This window comes from Oncorhynchus nerka, linkage group LG16 (genome assembly GCF_034236695.1).
Source record: "Oncorhynchus nerka isolate Pitt River linkage group LG16, Oner_Uvic_2.0, whole genome shotgun sequence".
Taxonomy (NCBI): Eukaryota; Metazoa; Chordata; class Actinopteri; order Salmoniformes; family Salmonidae; genus Oncorhynchus; species Oncorhynchus nerka.
The window spans coordinates 10,838,936-10,860,351 of record NC_088411.1 but is presented as its reverse complement, the minus strand read 5'-3'; the positions used below and the strand labels follow the sequence as shown (position 1 = coordinate 10,860,351).

The window sequence follows — 21,416 nt, the reverse complement described above, 5'->3', positions numbered from 1 at the left end:
ACCCTTCTTCCTGATGTGTGCACACATTCACACACAGATTTTGACATATGTCCAATAACTTGGGGAAAAATACACAACGGAGAGTATGTATGGCACACTCGTCCTAGACTGAACAGAGAAATCTGGATCCATGAGAGCTGGGTGGTGAATGCTCAGGTGCAGCGGTCGCTATTCATCTGCGGTGGTAGAATCACTCGACAATGAGGGAGGATCAGCAGTTGTCAAGAGTTTCGTACTCTGTCTCAGGTTGCCGGTGATGTATTTTTTTCCGCTCACAGGAGTTGCTCAGAGCTGGACTGGACGTACACTGAATCTCCACAGAACAGCTATACAGCATAGTGGGAATTCTAGCCTTATCACACATTCAACGTTTTGTGATAGCGAGCTAACGGTATAGTACTTTAACGTTACATACAGTAATGTGCTCCACCTTCCAGACCAGGATGAAGTTTGGTTGACATGGGTGCCCCACTGCATATGATTATTATGATTTGGCTTAAAATGAGAAGTTAATTTCACTAGCTATATAACTATTACATTGAATAATGATAGCTTGGCTATCGGTGCTTACCAAGTATCGTCAGAAAGCCAGGTCATATCTACATGACATTAACGCCTTAGACCAGAGCTAATACACATAGCTAGATAAAGGTAACTAATACAACAATGTGTTTCAGTGTCTAAGAAATAGTGTAATGAAAATAGCCGTGAAATATTTAGCGGGGAATTTAGAAACTGGATTGCAAATACCTAACTACGGCAAGTGAAATAGGTCAGGTATTTTTTTGTGCATCCGCTTTCTGCACTGTCAACGCTTGGCTTGGTTGTTGGGCCGAGCTGCTGGGAACAATGATGTCGGAGCAGGAGGCTCTGAAGTGCTCCAGCGCAAGAAACCGTGGAGGAACGCAGCGGGTTGAAGGGAAACTGCGAGCGAGTGTAGAAAAGGGAGATTACTATGAGGCTCACCAGATGTACAGAACCTTGTTTTTTAGGTAAGAAATTTAAATTTTCGTTAGCTTCTTGGGCCTTCATTTTTCTGATCTTAATGCTTTAGCAACCTTGCTGCCTCCATTATATTGCATGATTCGTCGATTCACGGTATTGCCCCACCCACTCGGGTCAGTCCTTATTTTTGAATGGACACTTTAATGCGTCAATCACTGGAATTATCCGCCTAGCTAGCTAGCCTAGTTAGCTCATTAATGTCGCAATAATATAAGCTAGCGCCAACCCATCTCCTTTACTAACGTTAGCTAGCTAGCTATCTACCCGCAATGCCCATGTTCGTTTAGTAAAGATACAGTTCACTAACCTGGCACACTTACAAACAGTACAGACTGTCAGCCCAAGCCCAGCAAAAACCATGTCAAGTACTAGTTAGCTAACGCTAACTAACTTGCCATCTAGCTTGGTTTGTAGTTAGCTGGTTAGTAAATGTAGATAAAAGAAACTAGTTAACGTTAGCTAGTCAACTTTGCTAAACATGCACAATCAATTAAGCGATGGTGTTTGGTATTGCCCACGATTCATGACTTCCCGTCACCATCACTATGGTCTCATTCATTAACTTGCTGTTGGATGAGCTCCCATGTTTGACAGTCATGACAGGTAGCCTAACTGCACATGAGAACTGTGTGGTCACAGCCTTTACGTTAACTAAGGGTGTTTTCACATATCATACTATTTAAAGAAGTGAACTCTGGGGTAAAAAAGCGAAAGAACGACTTTCCCTTTGCGTTCACATTGCTATGTTTAGAAAGGTACCAAGATATTTTTCCAACATTCACTCACTACACTCTGGGTAAAAGTATAGGACAAGCCATTCCTTCAGACAGCTAGATATACCAACATACATTTTGGAAGCTAATAGATAGCCTCCACTTTTATAGGAAGGCTGTCAACTAGATATTGGAACATTGCTGCTGGGACTTGCATCCATTCAGCCACAAGCGCATTAGTGAGGTTGGGTACTGATGTTGGCGATTAGGCCTAGCTCGCAGTCTGTGTTCCAATTCATCCCAAAGGTGTTCGATGGGGTTGTGGTCAGGGCTCGTCTAGAATGTCATTGTATGCTGTAGCGTTAAGATTTCCCTCCACTGGAACTAAGGGGCCTAGCCTGAACCATGAAAAACAGCCCCAGACCATTTTTCCTCCTCCACTAAACTTTACAGGTGGCACTATGCATTTCGGCAGGTAGCGTTCTCCTTGCATCCGCCAAACCCAGATTAGTCTGTCGGACTGCCAGATGGTGAATCACTCCAGAGAACGCGTTTCCACTGCTCCAGAGTCCAGTAGCAGCAAGCTTTACACCACTCCAGCCAACGCTTGGCATTGGACATGGTGATCTTAGGCTTCCAGAGGCAGTTTTGAATTAAGTAGTGAGTGTTGCAACCGAGGACAAATTTTGTGGCCTATCACTTCGCGGCCGAGCCGTTGTTGCTCCTAGACGTTTCCACTTCACATTAACATCACTTAGTTGACCAGGGCAGCTCTAACAGGGCATACATTTGACGAACTGACTTGTTAGAAAGATGGGATCCCATTACGGTGCCACGTTGAAAGTCACTGAGCCCTTCAGTAAGGCCATTCTACAGCCAATGTTTGTCTATGGAGATTCCATGGCGGTGTGCTCGATTCTATACACATGTCAGCAACGGTGTGGCTGAAATAGCCGAATCCACTAATTTGAAGGGGGTGTCCATATACTTTTGTGTATATATAGTGTACGTTGTTGTCGTCTCACACTTCAAAATTGAATAAACAGCTTAAGAAGATCTCTTGGCCTGTAGATAAACATAATTGCAAATAAATAATCTTAACATTGTGTCAGTACAAAACTCCACACACACACACACACACACACACACTACAGTTTAAAAGTTTGGGGTCACTTAGAAATTTGCTTATTTTTTAAAGAAAAGCATATTTTATTTCATCCATTAAAATAACATCAAATTGATCAGAAATACAGTGTAGACATTGTTAATGTTGTAAATTACTATTGTAGCTGTAAACGTATGATAAAAAAATTATAAAAAATGGAATAACTACATAGGTCGTACAGAGGCCCATTATCAGCAACCATCACTCCTGTGTTCCAATGGCACATTGTGTTAGCTAATCCAAGTTTATAATTTTAAAAGTCTAATTGATTATTAGAAAACCCTTTTGCAATTATATTAGCACAGCTGAAAACTGTTGTTCTGATTTAAAGAAGCAATAAAACTGGCCTTCTTTAGACTAGTTGAGTATCTGGAGCATCAGCATTTGTGCGTTCGATTACAGGCTCAAAATGTCCAGAAACGAATAACTTTTTTCTGAAACTCGTCAGTCTCTTGTTCTGAGAAATGAAGGCTATCCCTTGTGAGAAATTGCCAAGAAACTGAAGATCTCGTACAACACTGTTTCCTACTCCCTTCACAGAACAGTTCAAACTGGCACAAACCATAATAGAAAGAGGAGTGGGAGGCCCCGGTGCACAACTGAGCAAGAGGACAAGTACATTAGTGCTTAGTTTAAGAAACAGACAACTCACAAGTCCTCAACTGGCAGCTTCATTAAATAGTTCCCGTAAAATACCAGTCTCAAAGTCAACAGTGAAGAGGTGACTCTGGGATGCTGGCCTTTTAGACAGAGTTCCTCTGTCCAGTGTCTGTTCTTTTCCCCATCTTAATCTTTCCATTTTATTGGCCAGTCTGAGATATGGCTTTTTCTTTGCAACTCTGTCTAGAAGGCCAGCATCCCGAGTCGCCTCTTCGCTGTTGACGTTGAGACTGGTGTTTTAAAGGTACTATTTACTCTAGCTGCCAGTTGAGGACTTGTGAGAGGCATCTGTTTCTCAAATGAGTCATTCTAATGTACTTGTCCTCTTGCTCAGTTGTGCACCGGGGCCTCCCACTCATCTTTATATTATGGTTAGAGACTGTGTGAGCTGTTCTGTGAAGGGAGTAGTACCCAGTGTTGTATGAGATCTTCAGTTTTTTGCAATTTCTCAAATGGAATAGCCTCCATTTCTCAGAACAAGAATAGACTGATGAGTTTCAGAAGAAAGTATTTTGTTTCTGGCCATTTTGAGCCTGTAATCAAACCCACAAATGCTGATGCTCCAGATAGTCAACTAGTCTAAAGAAGGCCAGTTTTATTGCTTCTTTAATTAGCACAACAGTTTTCAGCTATGCTAACATAATTGCAAAAGGGTTTTCTAATGATCAATTAGCCTTTTAAAATTATAAACTTGGATTAGCTAACACAACATGCCATTGGAACACAGGAGTGATGGTTGCTCATAATGGGCCTCTGTACGCCTATGTAGATATTCCCTAAAAAAAAATCTGCCACTTCCAGCTACAATAGACATTTACAACATTAACAATGTCTACACTGTATTTCTGATCAATTTGATGTTATTTTATGGACAAAAAATGTATTTTTCTTTAAAAAACAAGGTCATTTCTACGTGACTCCAAACTTTTGAACGGTAGTATATTTTTGTGTTCACATTGCCCTAAGGAAGGGAACCAGATGGAATTCAAGCGAACCAAACTCAGACCACCTCTCAAGATGGTCTCAGTTCGGTTCGCATCGGGGGCTCTTTTGAGGGGTCTGAGTTCCTTTTGGATTGTTCACTTTTAACTTAACTTACCTAAATTTTTTGTGGAAATCACAACATTTGGCTGAAAGGGACCAAGTGTGAAAACACCCTGAGTGACAGTTAACTGTTATTTACTGTTGTGTATTGAGAAATGTTGGCCCAGTGACTGAGTACTACTTTTCAGCCCTCAGTATTTCCTAGTGGGACCACCACACTACCATTCCTATTGCCACTTTCTTAACCTGGTTTGAATGCAGTTTGTCAGTGACATAACATTTGCCATCTCTGTTTGACACAGGTATATGTCACAGGCAAAGCATGCAGATGCCAGGGAGTTGATGTACAATGGCGCCCAACTCTTCTTCAGTTACAACCAGGTATAAGAAAGCCTGGCACTGGGGCATTCATACATTAATGTAGTTTTTGTAGCGTCTCTTTTTGAGTCTAAGCGCTATAGCTAGCAATCATATTAATTCACAACTCAACAGTTGTATAAGAGTTCTGTGGCAAATTACTGTTTGTTTTTTTGTCATCCGCAGCTCAACAGTGCTGCAGACCTGTCAATGTTGGTGCTGGAGTCTTTGGAGAAATCAGAGGCAACAGTAGAGGACGAAGACTTAGGTGGGCGAACATACATACTTCATCGTAATTAAACATTATGAACACAGTTGGTGTCAGTGTACCGTTGTCTCTGTGTTAACCTCATCTGTGTTGCATTGCAGAGCACCTGGCTAAGCTGTTCAGTTTGATGGACCCTAACTCCCCAGAGAGAGTAGCATTTGTGTCCCGCGCACTCAAGTGGTCCACAGGCGGCTCGGGGAAGCTGGGCTCCCCCAAACTGCATCAGCTCCTGGCAGTCACCTTGTGGAAAGGTATTCAATGGGAAAACTCTGAACATTCTAAACGGCAAAGATATAATTTTCCCTCAACAAAGAGTTTGAATATGATTTAATTCTATCTGTTTAGAGCAAAACTACAGTGAGTCTCGCTACCACTTCTTGCACTCCTCTGATGGAGAGGGCTGTGCCCAGATGCTGGTGGAGTACTCAGCGCAGCGGGGCTTTCGCAGCGAGGTGGACATGTTTGTGGCGCAGGCCGTCCTACAGTAAGTCTCTGTCTCGCGCCACCTAGATCTGTTTTCAGTCTGTCATCAATAGCTGTTTGCTATGTTGTTTAATTGCTTTTTCAGCTCTGTCCCTCCCCTCCCCCTCTTTCCCTCACTACTCAGGTTCCTCTGTCTAAAGAACAAAAACAGTGCATCTGTGGTGTTCAGCACATATACTCAGAAACACCCCTCAATAGAGAAGGGCCCTCCCTTTGTTCAGCCCTTGCTCAACTTCATCTGGTTTCTCTTGCTGGCAGTGGATGGGTAAGGCCTTGTTTGTTCAACCACCCTTCGAATAGAACCCACATTGTTTTGCCAGGTTCTCATAAATGTGCCTCCCCTTGTATGTTCTCCTCTGCAGAGGGAAATTAACAGTGTTCACAGTGCTATGTGAACAGTATCAGCCTTCCCTGAAGAGGGACCCTATGTATAATGAGGTGAGTGTCCCGCCGTGGTCACGTAGCATTATAACTCAGCATGGTGTCTAATAATAATTTTCCTGTTCCATTGACTGCCTGCTGCGTCAGTATCTCGACAGGATAGGTCAGCTTTTCTTCGGGGTGCCACCCAAACAGTCCTCATCATATGGTGGATTGCTCGGTAAGTGCTTGTGACTCACTGCAGACTATTTCACCATTGAAAGCTGCGTTGGGGAAACGGTAGGTTTTTTTTTGTGTGTGTTTCATTGAAGTGTGTTCTGTGTCTGTCAGGAAACCTGTTGAACAGCCTGATGGGTTCAGATGAGGAGGGAGAGGAAGCACAGGAGGACGGCAGCCCCATTGAGCTGGACTGAGAGCTCTGGGACGAGCAAGGCTACCCCCCCCTCCCCTCCCAGGTGGTTGCAGAGGCGTGCTGGTCTCCCTACCTCCCATTTCCCCAAGACATCCAACCAGAACCAGAACAAATAGCAGGCCAAACTATCCCTCTCAGCACTGCCTGGACTGCACAAAAATGCAAATGCTTTCCGTTTGAGTTATATTAGGTTTTATTTTCATCGTTTTTGTTTCTTAGTTTTGGACAATTTTCTGTGTAGTTCTGGTCTTTTCAAAGGAAAGCAGCTGCAATCCTTACTTCCTGGACTTCTTATTTTCTCTCATCCCCAGGGACAGAAAAGATTCAACAATGACTGCATATTAATTTGTCAAAATTATAGCTCCTAAAATAACACCTCATCCTGGGATACAACAACAATGAAAAACACTTCTCTCTAGGGAGTAACACTTTTTCTCCCCATTCACCATGCATCCACCGGACGTGGAGGTAGTAATTTCTATTAAAGAGTTACGATAACCAACTTGTAATCCATGTGAATGTTCAATAATAGTCAGGAGTGTTTGGGGGTGTGGTGAGCTGCATGGTATAGTGTCATTGGGGAGAGACATACAGGTAACTGCACAAAATATTGGAAACACTTGAGTAAATGAGGGATGAAAGTATATCGAAAGCAGGTGGATTAACGTCACATCTTGCTTAGGGTCGTGTGTAAAAATGCTGGGCAGGCCATCATTTTGGCTAACATGGCTATTCCCTTATAGGATGACAATGCCCCCATCCACAGGGCATGAGATCTCAACCCAAATGAACAGTTATGTGAGATTCTGGAGCGGTGCCTGAGAGTGTTTTTCCATCAACAAAACACCAAATGATGGAAGAATGGTGTCACATCCCTCCCAATAGATTTCCAGACACTAGAATCTATGCCAATGTGCATGGAAGCTGTTCTTGCTCGACGTCCTAATAAGATGCTATGTTAGTGTTTCCTTTATTCTGTCAGTTACCTCTACCTGTCGGGCATCGTATACCTGGCTGCAAACTAAAGCCGGATTTGATCACTATTCATAATCTGTTACGTATGGGAGATTACATGTGTTTAAATCGACAGGAGTGGATGGGTATGCTCAGATCATATACACGTGGCTGTGAGTGTGTTGATGAATGTATTTGGCATGTTCATGTAAATGCAAGTCAGTTCCGTTGAAGTCTTCTATTTTGGGCGTCTCCCCCCCCCAGGTACATTTTCAGTGAGTTGGTGACTGCTCCATTTTGTCGGTCCAGATGTTTGACTGCGATCAGACGGACAAAGAGAAGATTAAACAACTTGAAACAATCCCCGCCTACCGTAGTATTATATTGCCTATATCCAGAAGCTTAGTTATCTTACCGGGTTGGGCTTAAATGCATACTCCAGTATCCAAAATGAATATTAATTTACATGAATATGAGTGGTTGTGGAGTGGTTGTTTAAATCAGTACTTTTACATTTTCTTCTGCTACTGTACATGTTTTAGGATTTTTTTTTGTATTCATGTTTTACAGGTTCATATCTGTTTTGGAATTATAACCGCTGTAGAAATTCTCATGGGTGAATCTTCCAAAGCTACTCTACAGCCACCTCGAGATACTTTGTTATTATAAAGTTAAAGCCTTGATAATAGTCAAGATGTCCATTAGGGTGTTACAACTATAACATCTCTTAACTTAAGAAAATAAGTTATTCAATGCACCAATATGTAGCCTGGATAGGATAAAGGTCTGAATCAAATATTCCTCCTGCTTTGTGAGTCATACGGTAAGGCACAAAACGTTTAGGAAATGATACCCGGAGTTGTGTGACCAAAGGCTTTTAGACAAGACCGGGGCTCTGGCGAGCTAGCCGGCATGTTGGAACATAACATTTTGTTTTTGATAGTTTCAGTTGAATGCAAATGGGGGTAGTTTGCCTTTTAAAATGTTACACTAATTGAGTAAATAAACAGCTGATGATAGCTTCTCTGTCCTCACTGTCTGTTTAAAGAGTGCTAGAGTTGTTTGCATTTAGAGAAGCCAATCATTTGTTACAAATGCACAACACCGCCATGGTTAGGTTTTGCTTTTTTCAATCACATACGTTCAGAAATTTTACAATGATATACAAAATGTTAGCACAGAATGGAGAAACTTAATTTCAGTACAGTACAAATCCATAAACAAGTATACAATCACTGAAATGCAGGGACTTTTAACAGCATTGCATGAATCTGTTCTTTTTTTATTTTTTTTATCTTTCCAACAATGGCGTACCAAGGACCTCTAGCTCCAGTCCTTGAGGACTGATCTGTCAATGAATTAATCCGTTGATTGGCTATGGAGTCTACACACCTAGTTTACGAGGTCCAAATGAAATACTGAAAGATGAAAATCAGAACATTTAAAGCCCTCCAAGATACTGGTTGACAGATCGTGGGCACTAAACAGAGAATGCAATTGCAAGGCGAGACAATCCCTCCAGTGCACATAGATATATGGAGGAAAAAGGGGATGCAGTCGATGTCCTCAGGTCCTGGACTGCAAGGTGAGGCGGTGGAGCATGTCTGAAAGGTGAGCCATGTCTGGCTGCTGGGCCTGGTGCTTGATGAACTCTAATGTCCGCACCTGTCGAGAAATATGTTGTGTGTACAGAGATTATGATGGAACTTCTACTGTATCTCTCCAATGTTTTATTGTTCCTATGGCTACAAGCGGCCTGTGTTTTACTCACGGAGGTGCGTGTGTTGCAGTAACCCTGCTTGTGGCTCAGATTCCACAGGTTGACAGCCAGCTGGTTGAGTTTGTTGTTGCGTAGGTCCCCGTGAGCTAGGAGGCAGCCAAACAGAGAGAAGGCCAGACTACCCTGTCTATGGACACTCTACAACAGAGGAAGGGATAAGAGAGAGTTAAATATGTTTATGGATATATATATACAAAAAACAATGTATGACTATTCTATTCTCAGGACACTGGCATAGTGCGTCCTACCTCATCTCTACCCAAGGTCTTGAGGTGGTCCAGCACTTGTCCAATCAGAGTTTCACATAACTTGTTGATCTCTGCCAAAAACTTGGGATCTCCTCCATAAAGTGTTTCATTCGAGTCCACTGGAAAAGAGAAAGGAAGGATGTGTGTTAGCTGGCTTTGATTCAAATTATCCTTTAAGTTCACACTCTTCTATATTTCTAGCCTATTCTGAGAGACCAATATCATATGGCCCTCTGATAGTGGGTTCTATTCCCGGGACCACCCGTACTTACATTTTTTTATGAATGCAAGCCGCATTGGATAATAGTGTTAACTAAAAGCCATATAATATTATATTACATGCCACATAAACATGAAACGTATGGGAGAAGAGGGTGTGTGTTTCTGGGTAGTACCTTTGGGGATGGAGTAGAGGTAGCTCTCCTGACTCATGGCAGCCAGTAGTGGCAGGGCGCTGATGTAGACATGGACCTTGGCGTCACTGTTATCCTCCCAGGTGTAGTCCTGCACCATGTTGAGCAGCCCACGCACAAGGAACAACACCCCTGCCTCTGGGTGGTCCTGGACACACACACACAAACACACACACACACACACACACAGGAAGTAAATCCTTGACATTTCCTATTTCTTTAGTTATTTCAAGCATTATGGGAAAAGCAGGGATGTTTCCTTACCGGCACAACTAGTAGTGCTGACAGGAAGTTGTTGATGAAGTCAAGCAGGAAGCCCTCAGAAGAGCGCAGTTTGCCCTCGATACTGATACTGCGTGGCACCTCTGGCAACACACTGACCGCTGCCTTCAGGAATGCATCCGCTAGGAGACAGCGATAACAGTGAATGAGAATTCACTTCAGAACTGGTGAAAACCTCAGGACTCTGGGTCTGTCTATTCTGAACAGAGCACACTCAGACTCACCCTGGGAAAGACACTGGTTGGCCAGGGCCACCTGCCCAGACAGCAGGTAGAGGTTGAGGCGGCTGAAGATGCTGGTGAGGGAGGGAATGGTGATGAAGCTGTATGCAGCACATGCCTGAGAGAGAGACCGAGGATTCAGTGACGCATTAGTGGCCATATTGAGGACACAGATGTTGGGGTTATAGACAGTGAGGTCGCATGACCCACCCTGACAAAAGCAGCAGTCTTGCGGGAGTGGCTCCCCCTCATCACACGCCTCGTCTCCATGGCCAGCTGGTTCACAGTCTGAGAGAAGAGGACAAAAGTTATGCGCGTGTGTATGTGCAGTATATATACGACCACGACAAAATGATAATAAAAAAAGGTTAAGCTAGATTCATATCAACTGTCAAAAGAAGGTGGGCTTTGTATTGCAACGCAAAGCAGAACCGCGTCGAGGTGTGGTCCCACATGCGTACACAGATAAGACGATGAAGGTAGGATATGGTGGGTCCCTTGGCGGATGTGCTGGACTCACGTGGATGAGCTGCACCAACACTGGCTCCAGGTTACAGAAGGTGGCCCGGGCCTCCACACAGAAACTCAGCTGCTGCTCAAAGTCACGGCCAAACGACACCTGGAGAGAGGGAGGGAGAGAAAGAGGGAGAGAAAGAGAGACATATGCTGAGTCACTAGCCGTCACCCTTGGAAATGCAGGAGGGGAAGGAGTGTCTGGAGACCCAGAGGATGGGCAGTCTGAGTCGAAGACACTCACCATGCGTATGAAGCCATTGATCAACAAGGCCAGAGATCTCTTCTCGTCCTCCAGCGTCAGCGCACTAAGGGACACAGAGAGAGTAGGGTAATTTAGAACATACACACACACACACACACAGTTGGCTACTTACTTGACAGAGTCGTGCATGGTCTTGCAGACGTGGAGTAGAGCGTTGAGGATGACAGGATCTCTAGTGGGCTCCTGCTGGTGTCTGAGAAGACAGACAGGCAGACAGACATGAGGGATAGACATGGACACTTCACACGTATAGTGCGGAAGAGACATTTCGCTTGGGTGACATTAGCCACGTTAGCATGACAACAGCAAAAGGTGTCGGCTAAACCAGACGTACTTGATGAAGACGTCCATGATGGAGAGACACACCCCCACTCTGACGCTGTCCTTCTGGAACATGTCCATGAAGGGAAGGAAACGCTCCTGAGGGGGGGGGGGGGTCACAGAGAAACTAGTTAGATCTACCCGCTGATAAAACACAAGTGATTGTTTGAGACTGGAGAATGTCAATACCGAGTCTTACCATGGAGAAGAGGACAGAGAAGTCATGAAAGTAGGTGAGGATCTTCCGTATCACGGACTGAAGCTGAGGATAGGCATCCTCAAAGGCCCGGTCTGGGGTCATGTGCTTGATGATGTCAGAGAGCACAGTGTTGACCTCACGTTTCTGGGAATAAGAACAGAGAAAATGAGGATTATATACAGGCAGGAGTCATTTCGAGACCCTTGTGCTCAGAACTCTTTCAGTGGCAGCGCTGTAGTTCTCTTGGACACTCACAGTGAAGTGACGACAGGTGAACTCCACCCAGATCTCAGCACAGTTGATGTAATCCTGGAATAAGAAAAGGAAACATTTGCAACCCTTTGTCAATGTGAACCACCAGGCACGCCTTCATTGTCTAAGAGGGTTGTTATTTGCTCTGTACCTGTGGACTTCGCACTTTGGTGATGACCTTCCAGGCCTCATTGAGGATGGGCAGCCTTTCCGCCTCAGGAGGGTCAGCACAGGCCAGGCTGCGGCCCAGAGAGCCAAACAACAGGTGCTGAAGGAGGACAGAGAGAGGAAGTTGAAGAGTAAACAACACAGATACCAGATAAAAGCTATATTGGAGGCAGAAGGGAGGGGCAACGATGCTATTTTTAGAGCACATGGTGAATGTGGATGTGTCTAACCTTAGGGAATCCTGCCTCATCACAGTCCTTGATCATGCCGATGAAGTCGGTGGCTCTCGTCGCGATAAACTCCGCCCTGAACGCCCACATCACCGAGTTCAGCAGCAGGGCACTGTGGGGAAATCAACATTAGTTGAGACTCAATGCCTGGGTTTGGCTTCCTGTGGACATAGATAATATACTGTACATCTAGTTGATTTTTATATGAAACTTCAAAACCAAACGACAGCCTCGGGTAAGGTTAAGGGGGGGTGTATCTTTGTTAACAGCTGGTACGCAATCTCTAATGTTAAGGAAGTCTCAACTTCATGCTCGCCTGAATTAGAATAGCTCTTTTTTAAACAAAAGAGTTTATCTATACAGAACAAAAAATATAAACACAACATGTAAAGTGTTGGTCCCATGTTTCATGAGCTGAAATAAAAGATCCCAGAAATGTTCCATACGCACAAAAAGCTTATTTCTCAAAAATGTTGCATCCCTGTTAGTGAGCATTTCTCCTTTGCCAAGATAATCCATCCACCTGACAGGTGTGGCATATCAAGAAGTTGATTAAACAGCATGATCATTACACAGCTGCACCTTGTGCTGGGGAAAATTAAAGGCCACTCTAAAATGTGCAGTTAGTCACACAACGCAATGCCACAGATGTCTCAAGCATTTGGAATGCTGACTGCATAAATGTCCACCAAAGCTGTTGCCTGAGAATTGAACGTTAATTTCTCTACCATAAGCTGCCTCCAATGTCATTTTAGAGAATTTGGCAGTACGTCCAGATGGCCTCACAACCACAGACCACATGTAACCACGCCAGCCCAAGACCTCCACATCTGGCTTCTTCACCTGCGGGATCGTCTGAGACCAGCCACCCGGACAACTGATGAAACTGAGGAGTATTTCTGTCTTGGCTGGTCCTGGCTCCCCAGTGGGTGGGCCTATGCCCTCCGAGGCCCACCCATGGCTGTGCCCCTGCCCAGTCATGTGAAATCCACAGATTTCCTTATATGAAATGTAAATCAGTAAAATCATTGAAATTGTTTCATGTTGCATTTATATATTTCTGTTCAGTATATATTTTTTGTAGCTGTCTATTTACCACCACAAACCGAGACTGGCACTAAGGCCACACTAATTGAGCTATATAGGGCCATAAGCAAAGAAAATGCACCATTCATGTGTGGGGTTGCTTATCAGCCAAGGGAGTGGGCTCACTCACAATTTTGCCAAAGAACACAGCCATGAATAAAGAATGGTACCAACACATCCTCCGAGAGCAACTTCTACCAACCATCCAGGAACAGATTGGTGACGAACAATGCCTTTTCCAGCATGATGGAGTACCTTGCCATAAGGCAAAAGTGATAACTAAGTGGCTCGGGGAACAAAACATCGATATTTTGGGTCCATGGCCAGGAACTCCCCAGACCTTAATCCCATTGAGAACTTGTGGTCAATCCTCAAGAGGCAGGAGGACAAACAAAAACCCACAAATTCTGACAAACTCCAAGCATTGATTATGCAAGAATGGGCTGCCATCAGTCAGGATGTGGCCCAGAAGTTAATTGACAGAATGCCAGGGTGGATTGCAGAGGTCTTGAAAAGAAGGATAAACACTGCAAATATTGACTCTTTGCATAAACTTCATGTAATTGTCAATAAAAGCCTTTGACACTTATGAAATGCTTGTAATTATACTTCAGTATTCCATAGTAACATCTGACAAAAATATCTAAAGACTGAAGCAGCAAACATTGTGGAAATTAATATTTGTGTCATTCTCAAAACTTTTGGCCACAACTGTAGACTGTAAGATGTATTGGGATTCATCTGATAACATTGAGGAGTTTATCACATCAGTCACCAGCTTCATTAATAAGTGCATCGACGTCGTCCCCACAAACTACCACAGACAAAGGGAAAGCCGTCCGCGAGCTGCCCAATGACACAAGCCTACCAGACAAGCTAAATGTGGCTATGCTCACTTTGAGGCAAGCAACACTGAGGCAAGCAACACTGAACCATGCATGAGTGCTCCAGCTGTTCCACCATCATCCAAGACACCCTGGATCCACTCTAGTTCCCATACCGGCCCAACAGATCCACAGATGACACAATCTCTATTGCACTCCACACCGCCCTCTCGGACAAGAGGAACACCTATTTGAGAATGCTGTTCATTGAGTATAGCTCAGCGTTCAACACCATAGTACCTTCCAAGCTCATCACTGAGCTCAGGACCCTGGGACCGAACGCCTCCCTCTGCAACTGGATCCTGGACTTCCTGATGGGCCTCCCCAGGTGGTGAAAGTAGGTAACAACACATCTGCAATGCTGACCCTCAACGAAGGGGCCCCTCAGGGGTGCATTCTTAATCCCCACCTGTACTCCCTGTTCACCTACAACTACCTGGCCACATACGACTCCAACACAATCATTACATTTTCTGACAACACGACGGTGGTTGGCCTGATCACCGACGATGAGACAGCCTATAGGGAGGAGGTCAGAGACCTGGCAGTGTGGTGCCAGGACAACAACCTTTCTCTCAATGTCAGCAGGAGAAATGAGATGGTCGTGGACTACAGGAAACAGTGGGCCAAGAACGCCCTCATCCACAGGAATATAGTGGAGCGGGTCGTTAGCTTCAAGTTCCGCTGTGTCCACATCACTAAGGAATTATCATGGTCCACACACACACACCTACACAGTGTCACCATTGAGAGCATCTTGACTGGCTGCATCACCGCTTGGTATGGTAACTGTTCCTCTACACCAGGCGGTGTCAGATGATGGCCCTAAAAATTGTCAAAGCCGCCCAAGTCATAGACTCTACTCTATTCTACAGCACGACAAGTGGTACTGACGCACCAAGTCTGGAACCGACAGGATCCTGAACAGCTTCTACCCCGAAGCCATAAGACTGCTAGATAGTTAGTTAAATAGTTCACCAAATATCTACCTGGACTATCTGCATTGACCCTTTTTGCACCAACTCGTTTGACTCATCACGTACACTGCTGCTATGGCTTATTATCTATCCTGTTGCCAAGTCACTTTATCCCTACCTACATATCTACCTCAACCTCGTAACCCTGCACATCGACTCAGTGCTGGTACCTCGTGTAAATAGCCAAGTTATAGTGACTCACTGTGTATTTATTCCTAGAGTTATAATTTTTTACAATTATTTCTCTAAGTAAGCTTTTCACGGTTTGTCTGCACCTGTCGTTTACGAAGTGTGTGACAAATAACATTTGATCTGTATTACAGGAACGTGTGCCACCACACGGCAACCCAGTGCATCTGGCTTCTAAAGAAATCCCTCTGGTGTAGAGGAGTACTCACTTATTCCCAAGTTTTTTGCATCTCTCCATCATCTCAGTTAGCAGGGCCTGCAATGGAACAATGGATGTCAAATAAACTCAGCAAAAAAAATGAAACGTCACTTTCTCAGGACCCTGTCTTTCAAAGGTCATTCGTAAAAATCCAAATAACTTCACAGATCTTCATTGTAAAGGGCTTAAACATTGTTTCCCATGCTTGTTCAATGAACCATAAACAATTAATGAACATGCACCTGTAGAACAGTCGTTAAGACACTAACAGCTTACAGACACTAAAGAGGCCTTTCTACTGACTCTGAAAAACACCAACAAAAGAAAGATGCCCAGGGTCCCTGCTCATCTGCGTGAACATGCCTTAGGCATGCTGCAAGGATGCATGAGGACTGCAGATGTGGCCAGGGCAATAAATTGCAATGTCCGTACTGTGAGACGCCTAAGACAGCGCTACAGGGAGACAGGACGGACAGCTGATCGTCCTCGCAGTGGCAGACCACGTGTAACAACACCTTCACAGGATCGGTATATCCAAACATCACACCTGCGGGAAAGGTACAGAATGGCAACAACAACTGCCTGAGTTACACCAGGAACGCACAATCCCTCCATCAGTGCTCACTGTCCACAATAGGCCGAGAGAGGCTGGACTGAGGGCTTGTAGGCCTGTTGTAAGGCAGATCCTCACCAGACATCACCGGCAACAACGTCGCCTATGGGCACAAACCCACCATCGCTGGACCAGACAGGTCTGGCAAAAAGTGCTCTTCACTGACGAGTCGCGGTTTTGTCTTACCAGAGGTGATGGTCGGATTCGCGTTTATCGTTAAAGGAATGAGCGTTACACTGAGGCCTGTACTCTGGAGCGGGATCGATTTGGATGTGGAGGGTCATTCATGGTCTGGGGCGGTGTGTCACAGCATCATCGGACTGAGCTTGTTGTCATTGCAGGCAATCGTAACGCTGTGAATTGCAGGGAAGACATCCTCCTCCCTCATGTGGTACCCTTCCTGCAGGCTCATCCTGACATGACCCTCCAGCATGACAATGCCACCAGCCATACTGCTCATTCTTTGCGTGATTTCCTGCAAGACAGGAATGTCAGTGTCCTGCCATGGCCAGCGAAGAGCCCGGATCTCAATCCCATTGAGCACGTCTGGGACCTGTTGGATCGGAGGGTGAGGGCTAGGGCCATTCCCCCCAGAAATGTCTGGGAACTTGCAGGTGCCTTGGTGGAAGAGTGGGGTAACATCTCACGGAAAGAACTGGAAAATCTGGTGCAGTCCATGAGGAGGAGATGCACTGCAGTACTTAATGCAGCTGGTGGCCACACCAGGTACTGACTGTTACTTTTGATTTTGACCCCCCCCCCTTTGTTCAGGGACACTTTATTCCATATGTCTGTGGAACTTGTTCAGTTTATGTCTCAGTTGTTGAATCTTGTTATGCTCATACAAATATTTACACATGTTAAGTTTGCAGAAAATAAACGCAGTTGACAGTGAGAGGACGTTTCTTCTCCCCCCCCCTGAGTTTACATGCCAGCGACTTATGGGGATATCCCCAATACAATAACTACATAACTGTTATCGGTGGATACTGTCGGACCACTGTGGATGTGTTACGCTGGGTGGCAATGTACCTCTGGTGCTCTGTAGGAGACACACTGCAGGATCCAGTGGATGGCGGGGGAGTAGAGGGTCAGGTAGACGGGGATCTCCACCCTCTGCAGGACCAGCTGGTTCTGGACACTGTCGCCGTGGATCTGACGGAACGTCCCCAGCAGGTCAAAGAAGTTCTTGTTCAGGCTGTCCTTCAGGTGAGGAGCCACCTCCATCCCAATCTGGCCCGGAGAGAGATGGATGCAGAGAGAGAGAGGGGATTGGTGGATACGAGTAGAGGAAGAAAATAGGGAGATTAGAGAGGGAGAAGAGAGAATTTATCCAATTCTCATGACTGAGACAAAATGTAATACAGGGGGAAAAAAGCAAGAGGGGCGGTTGAAATCTCTGTAAATGAGGGCAACCAATGAGAGAGAGAGAGAGAGAGTTGAGAGAAAATATGTTCTGGAAGCCAGTCTCACCCGACAGAGGTAGGCCCGGGCATACACGGCCACCAGGGGGTCCCCTATCCCCCGGATCATATCTGTGAGGCGAGGCACCGTCTCCTGGATCCCACTGAGAACACAGAGAGATGGAGTGAAACCAGTGAGCGGACGGCCAGACGGGTGAGAGAGTGGTGCTAGAGCGAGGTGGGGGAAACATGGGAGGGATACTAACCACTTGGTCAAGAAACGGTTACACTTCAGGAGAGCTACCTCGACATATCTGCATGTGGAGTCAAGGATTCAACTCCAACCACTGTGTAAGCATGTGATCAGAGACATAGGTAGATACAGTGAGCTCCAAAAGGTATTGGGACAGTGACACATTGTTTGTTAGTTTGGCTCTGTACTCCAGCACTTTGGATTTGAAATTATGCTAACAGACGCACACATATCATACCCCCCAAAAATAGTTATTGTAATGGTGAGAGGTTAACATCTCTTGGGGGGTAAGATATTTGTGCGTCTGTAACTTTCTCACTCATCATTATTCATGATGAATTCAGGACTATCCGTAATCATTGTGGAACTATCCGTAATCATTGTAGCATCCACATGAATATAGAAGTGTTTAGAAATATATTATATTCTTATTTACAGTAAAAGTGACTCAAAAATGGCACAATACATGATTTACCATTAATTTATGTAGGGTACAAAATAATCTGAAAACAAACAGCAAACACATCCAACAAGTTTGTAGTCACAAGCTTGATGTAGTCATTGCATGTTAGGAATATGGGACCAAATACTCAACTTTAATACTTTAATACTTTTGTACCAAAACTTTTTGTCCCCTAAAATGTGTGTGTGTGTGTGTGGGGAAAGGGGGGGGTTGACAACTATGTAGCAAAATAGTTGTCATTTTTAAACGGTTCACCCGCTATGGATGAAAAATACCCTCAAAATTAAAGCTGACAGTCTTTACTTTAAACTCATAGTCATTGTGTTATTTCAAATCCAAAGTGCTGAAGTACAGAGACAAAAAAAACAACACAAAATGTGCCACTGTCCCAATACTTCTGGAGCTCACTGTATATGGTAACTGTACGTATGCATGAACAACTCAGTGTGCTACTGGAAAGTTGATGTGTATAATAAAGGATACAGTCGTGGGATGAGCTCTCTGATGGAGGCAATTTTGAAGAACCAGTTGAGGCAGGTCTCCTTGGCCGTGTCATTCACTTCATCAGCTGTAAAGGAGTCTGGAGAGGGATCTGAATAAATAATAACTTTAAAAAATAAAAAAAGGAAGGACCATGGAGAGCACTTGGTGTGACACACCGATGCGACACACAGCACATACCTGGTAGGGGGCGAGGGTCAGAACACATGGACCAGATCCTCTCATACACCAGACGTCCTAAGAGCGAGAGAGACATTTTGGTCACCTAAAATAACGTGACCCCTTCCCGACAACAAATCAAAACCCACTACAGCATCCAATGTGAAAAATGTGACTATGTTACTATAGAATGCCCTGCTATTAATTGAAGTGACAGGCCAGTCCCCAGTACTTACCAAAGGTGTCCAGAATGTCTGTGATGAGGACAAACTTGCTTGGGTAGAACTGAATCACAGCTGTGTCTGACAGCAGCTTGGAGCACTAAGACACACACATACAATGACATAAGACAAAACATAACGTTGTAAATATATTACATTGTAATAGATTTGCTACAAGTATTGCAGTTCTGACCTGGATGACGATCTTGAGGGCCTTGACCTTCTGGTCGGAGGCCCAGGCCTCTTTTAGAGACTGGTTGAGCTCCTCGATACGGTTCACATAGTCCTGCTGGGACAGATTCAGCAGCTCCCGCTGAGACCCCTGACGGCAGACGCACAACATTAGAGTCGGAAACACTAACATTCTTGGCAACAAAACTCAACAGAGAATGTTCTGGCTGTAGATCCATTCTGCTGTACTTACCTCTTCCAGGTCATCCAGCTCCTCTAGGCGAGTTCGCACCTTCTCCGATACAGCAGAGGAGGCAAGACTGGGAGCCTTGCCTGGAGAATGACAGAAGTGCCACAACAGTGCACGTGTGCATGTTTTTTTGTTGTTGTCTCGACTCAATCGAGCAAGCTTTCAGAATAGGGGATCTGGTATATCAAAGACTATAAATGTTGAAGTAGACTTACCTTTCTCTGAGCCCATGAAGAGATTCTGTCAAAAAAAACAAGAGAGAGAAGTCAGTCTTCGTCTCATTACCGAGGATGGGAAAGGGGAAAATGTTTCTCTTTGAGGTATCTTAAAGCATAATCATTGCTCACAATGGAGAGCTTCTCCGTGGTAGTGAACCTGGCAAGGATTTCTCCCCGTTTGGATGACCACGGTTCAAAGTCCACTCCAACCTCATCCTCCTTCTCCCTCCTCTTTCCTCTACCCAAGTCCTGAACAGAGTACAGAAAAAAAATATTTGAGTGAAAGAGAGCGAGAGCGAGAGCGCGAGAGAGAGAGGAGGAAATTGTGCATGTTGCTTTATTTTTAACATCCTTTTAAGAGACAACGCCTCCATAACGAGACACAATACAAATATCAGACCCCCCCATCACCGTTGTCCCACTATCAAACCTCCCATCTATCCCTCAGTGAGTATTTCATTCTATCCACACCTCTAGTGAATCACTCACCCCAGTGGAGCTGCTCTGTGAGAGGGTTGGAGGGGACTCGCTGGCAGAGGCTGCAGCAAACATGGACAGGGGGTCAGTTCCATCCAGCATGGAGCTCAGGGGATCTGGTGCCACAGAGCTGGAAGAGGAGGAGGAGGAGGAGGTGCTGCCTTTACGCGCTCCCCTCCGCGACTTGGAGTCTGTCACCTGTGTGGTATGTATGGATGGGTGGAGGTGTACAAGTTGTTTACTACTGGGCCACACACACACACACACACACACACACACACACACACACACACACACAGAGAGAGCTATGCTCAAGTGGTTAGAAACATGTTCTATGGTCGGATGATTTACTCTTTCATTAATAATGATGATGCAAAGAAATTAAGCCTACATACAATAAGTATCAATTTCTTTGCCACATATGGTGTGCATCAACAACATACAGTGCCCTACTCACAGTGATGGACTTGAGGGGATGGTAGTCGCTAAACTCCACTGGGGAAACCTCCAGGCCACAGCTCTGCAGTTCAGACTCATACCTGCGTGCACGAGAGTGCCTGTCGCGGAAAACATATGTTACAGCTTGATTTACTCAGAAGTCTCTGGAATAAACCTGCATTAATACAAACATAGCGCAATATTAGCGAAATATGAGGATCCTGCACGTAGAAGTGTGTTCTTTTTCAGATTGTACTTTGATGCTGAATGTTATGCTCGCTGACATCGAGTTAGAAAAAAAATGTAAAAGTTGACAGCTCGTGACTTATGACAGCAAGATCAGACAGACCACGCGCATTTTCATTTGTTTTTTTTATGCATCTAGCTATCTTGTTTTGATGTCAATTTCATAATCTTAAAGATTTAAAGGACACCAAAAACAGATTTAGGATCAGAAAAGATGCATCTTACCACTGCACAGCAGCCATTTTTCTCCAGTCATATGACGTCTACGCTTCCTGGTTGTAGTACCAATTTGGAGACGACACAGTTTTATCCTCTAATAAGAGATTTGTCCAGA

At 44.8% G+C, this 21,416-nt stretch overlaps 2 protein-coding genes across 3 annotated transcripts; one reads left to right on the top strand and one right to left on the bottom strand.

The window, feature by feature from the left end:
* The first annotated feature begins 50 nt into the window (after nucleotides 1-50).
* On the top strand, nucleotides 51-7,803 carry LOC115144016 (Golgi to ER traffic protein 4 homolog). Its single transcript, XM_029684604.2, has 9 exons — nucleotides 51-992; nucleotides 4,890-4,968; nucleotides 5,131-5,212; nucleotides 5,314-5,463; nucleotides 5,558-5,696; nucleotides 5,820-5,960; nucleotides 6,058-6,133; nucleotides 6,224-6,296; nucleotides 6,407-7,803. Exons 1-9 carry the CDS (start codon nucleotides 850-852, stop codon nucleotides 6,487-6,489), a joined length of 966 nt encoding a protein of 321 aa, XP_029540464.1. The 5' UTR covers nucleotides 51-849; the 3' UTR covers nucleotides 6,490-7,803.
* Nucleotides 7,804-8,555: 752 nt separating this feature from the next.
* On the bottom strand, nucleotides 8,556-21,401 carry LOC115144014 (VPS35 endosomal protein-sorting factor-like). Of its 2 annotated transcripts, none has more exons than XM_029684600.2 (29): nucleotides 21,308-21,401; nucleotides 20,856-20,955; nucleotides 20,411-20,596; nucleotides 20,051-20,170; nucleotides 19,919-19,943; nucleotides 19,707-19,786; nucleotides 19,476-19,604; nucleotides 19,298-19,382; nucleotides 19,083-19,139; nucleotides 18,885-18,993; nucleotides 17,952-17,999; nucleotides 17,756-17,849; nucleotides 17,315-17,515; nucleotides 15,680-15,726; nucleotides 12,335-12,446; nucleotides 12,088-12,204; nucleotides 11,940-11,993; nucleotides 11,685-11,828; nucleotides 11,499-11,584; nucleotides 11,277-11,357; nucleotides 11,144-11,207; nucleotides 10,907-11,005; nucleotides 10,597-10,674; nucleotides 10,390-10,504; nucleotides 10,148-10,287; nucleotides 9,866-10,031; nucleotides 9,471-9,589; nucleotides 9,214-9,360; nucleotides 8,556-9,107 (listed from the first exon to the last, which is right to left on the bottom strand). In XM_029684600.2, the coding sequence occupies exons 1-29, from the start codon at nucleotides 21,322-21,324 to the stop codon at nucleotides 9,009-9,011; spliced, it is 2,919 nt and encodes a 972-aa protein (XP_029540460.1). In that variant the 5' UTR covers nucleotides 21,325-21,401; the 3' UTR covers nucleotides 8,556-9,008. The 2 variants fall into 2 exon arrangements, with proteins under 2 accessions (XP_029540460.1, XP_029540461.1); XM_029684601.2 differs by having other exon boundaries at nucleotides 18,885-18,981.
* Nucleotides 21,402-21,416: the final 15 nt, after the last annotated feature.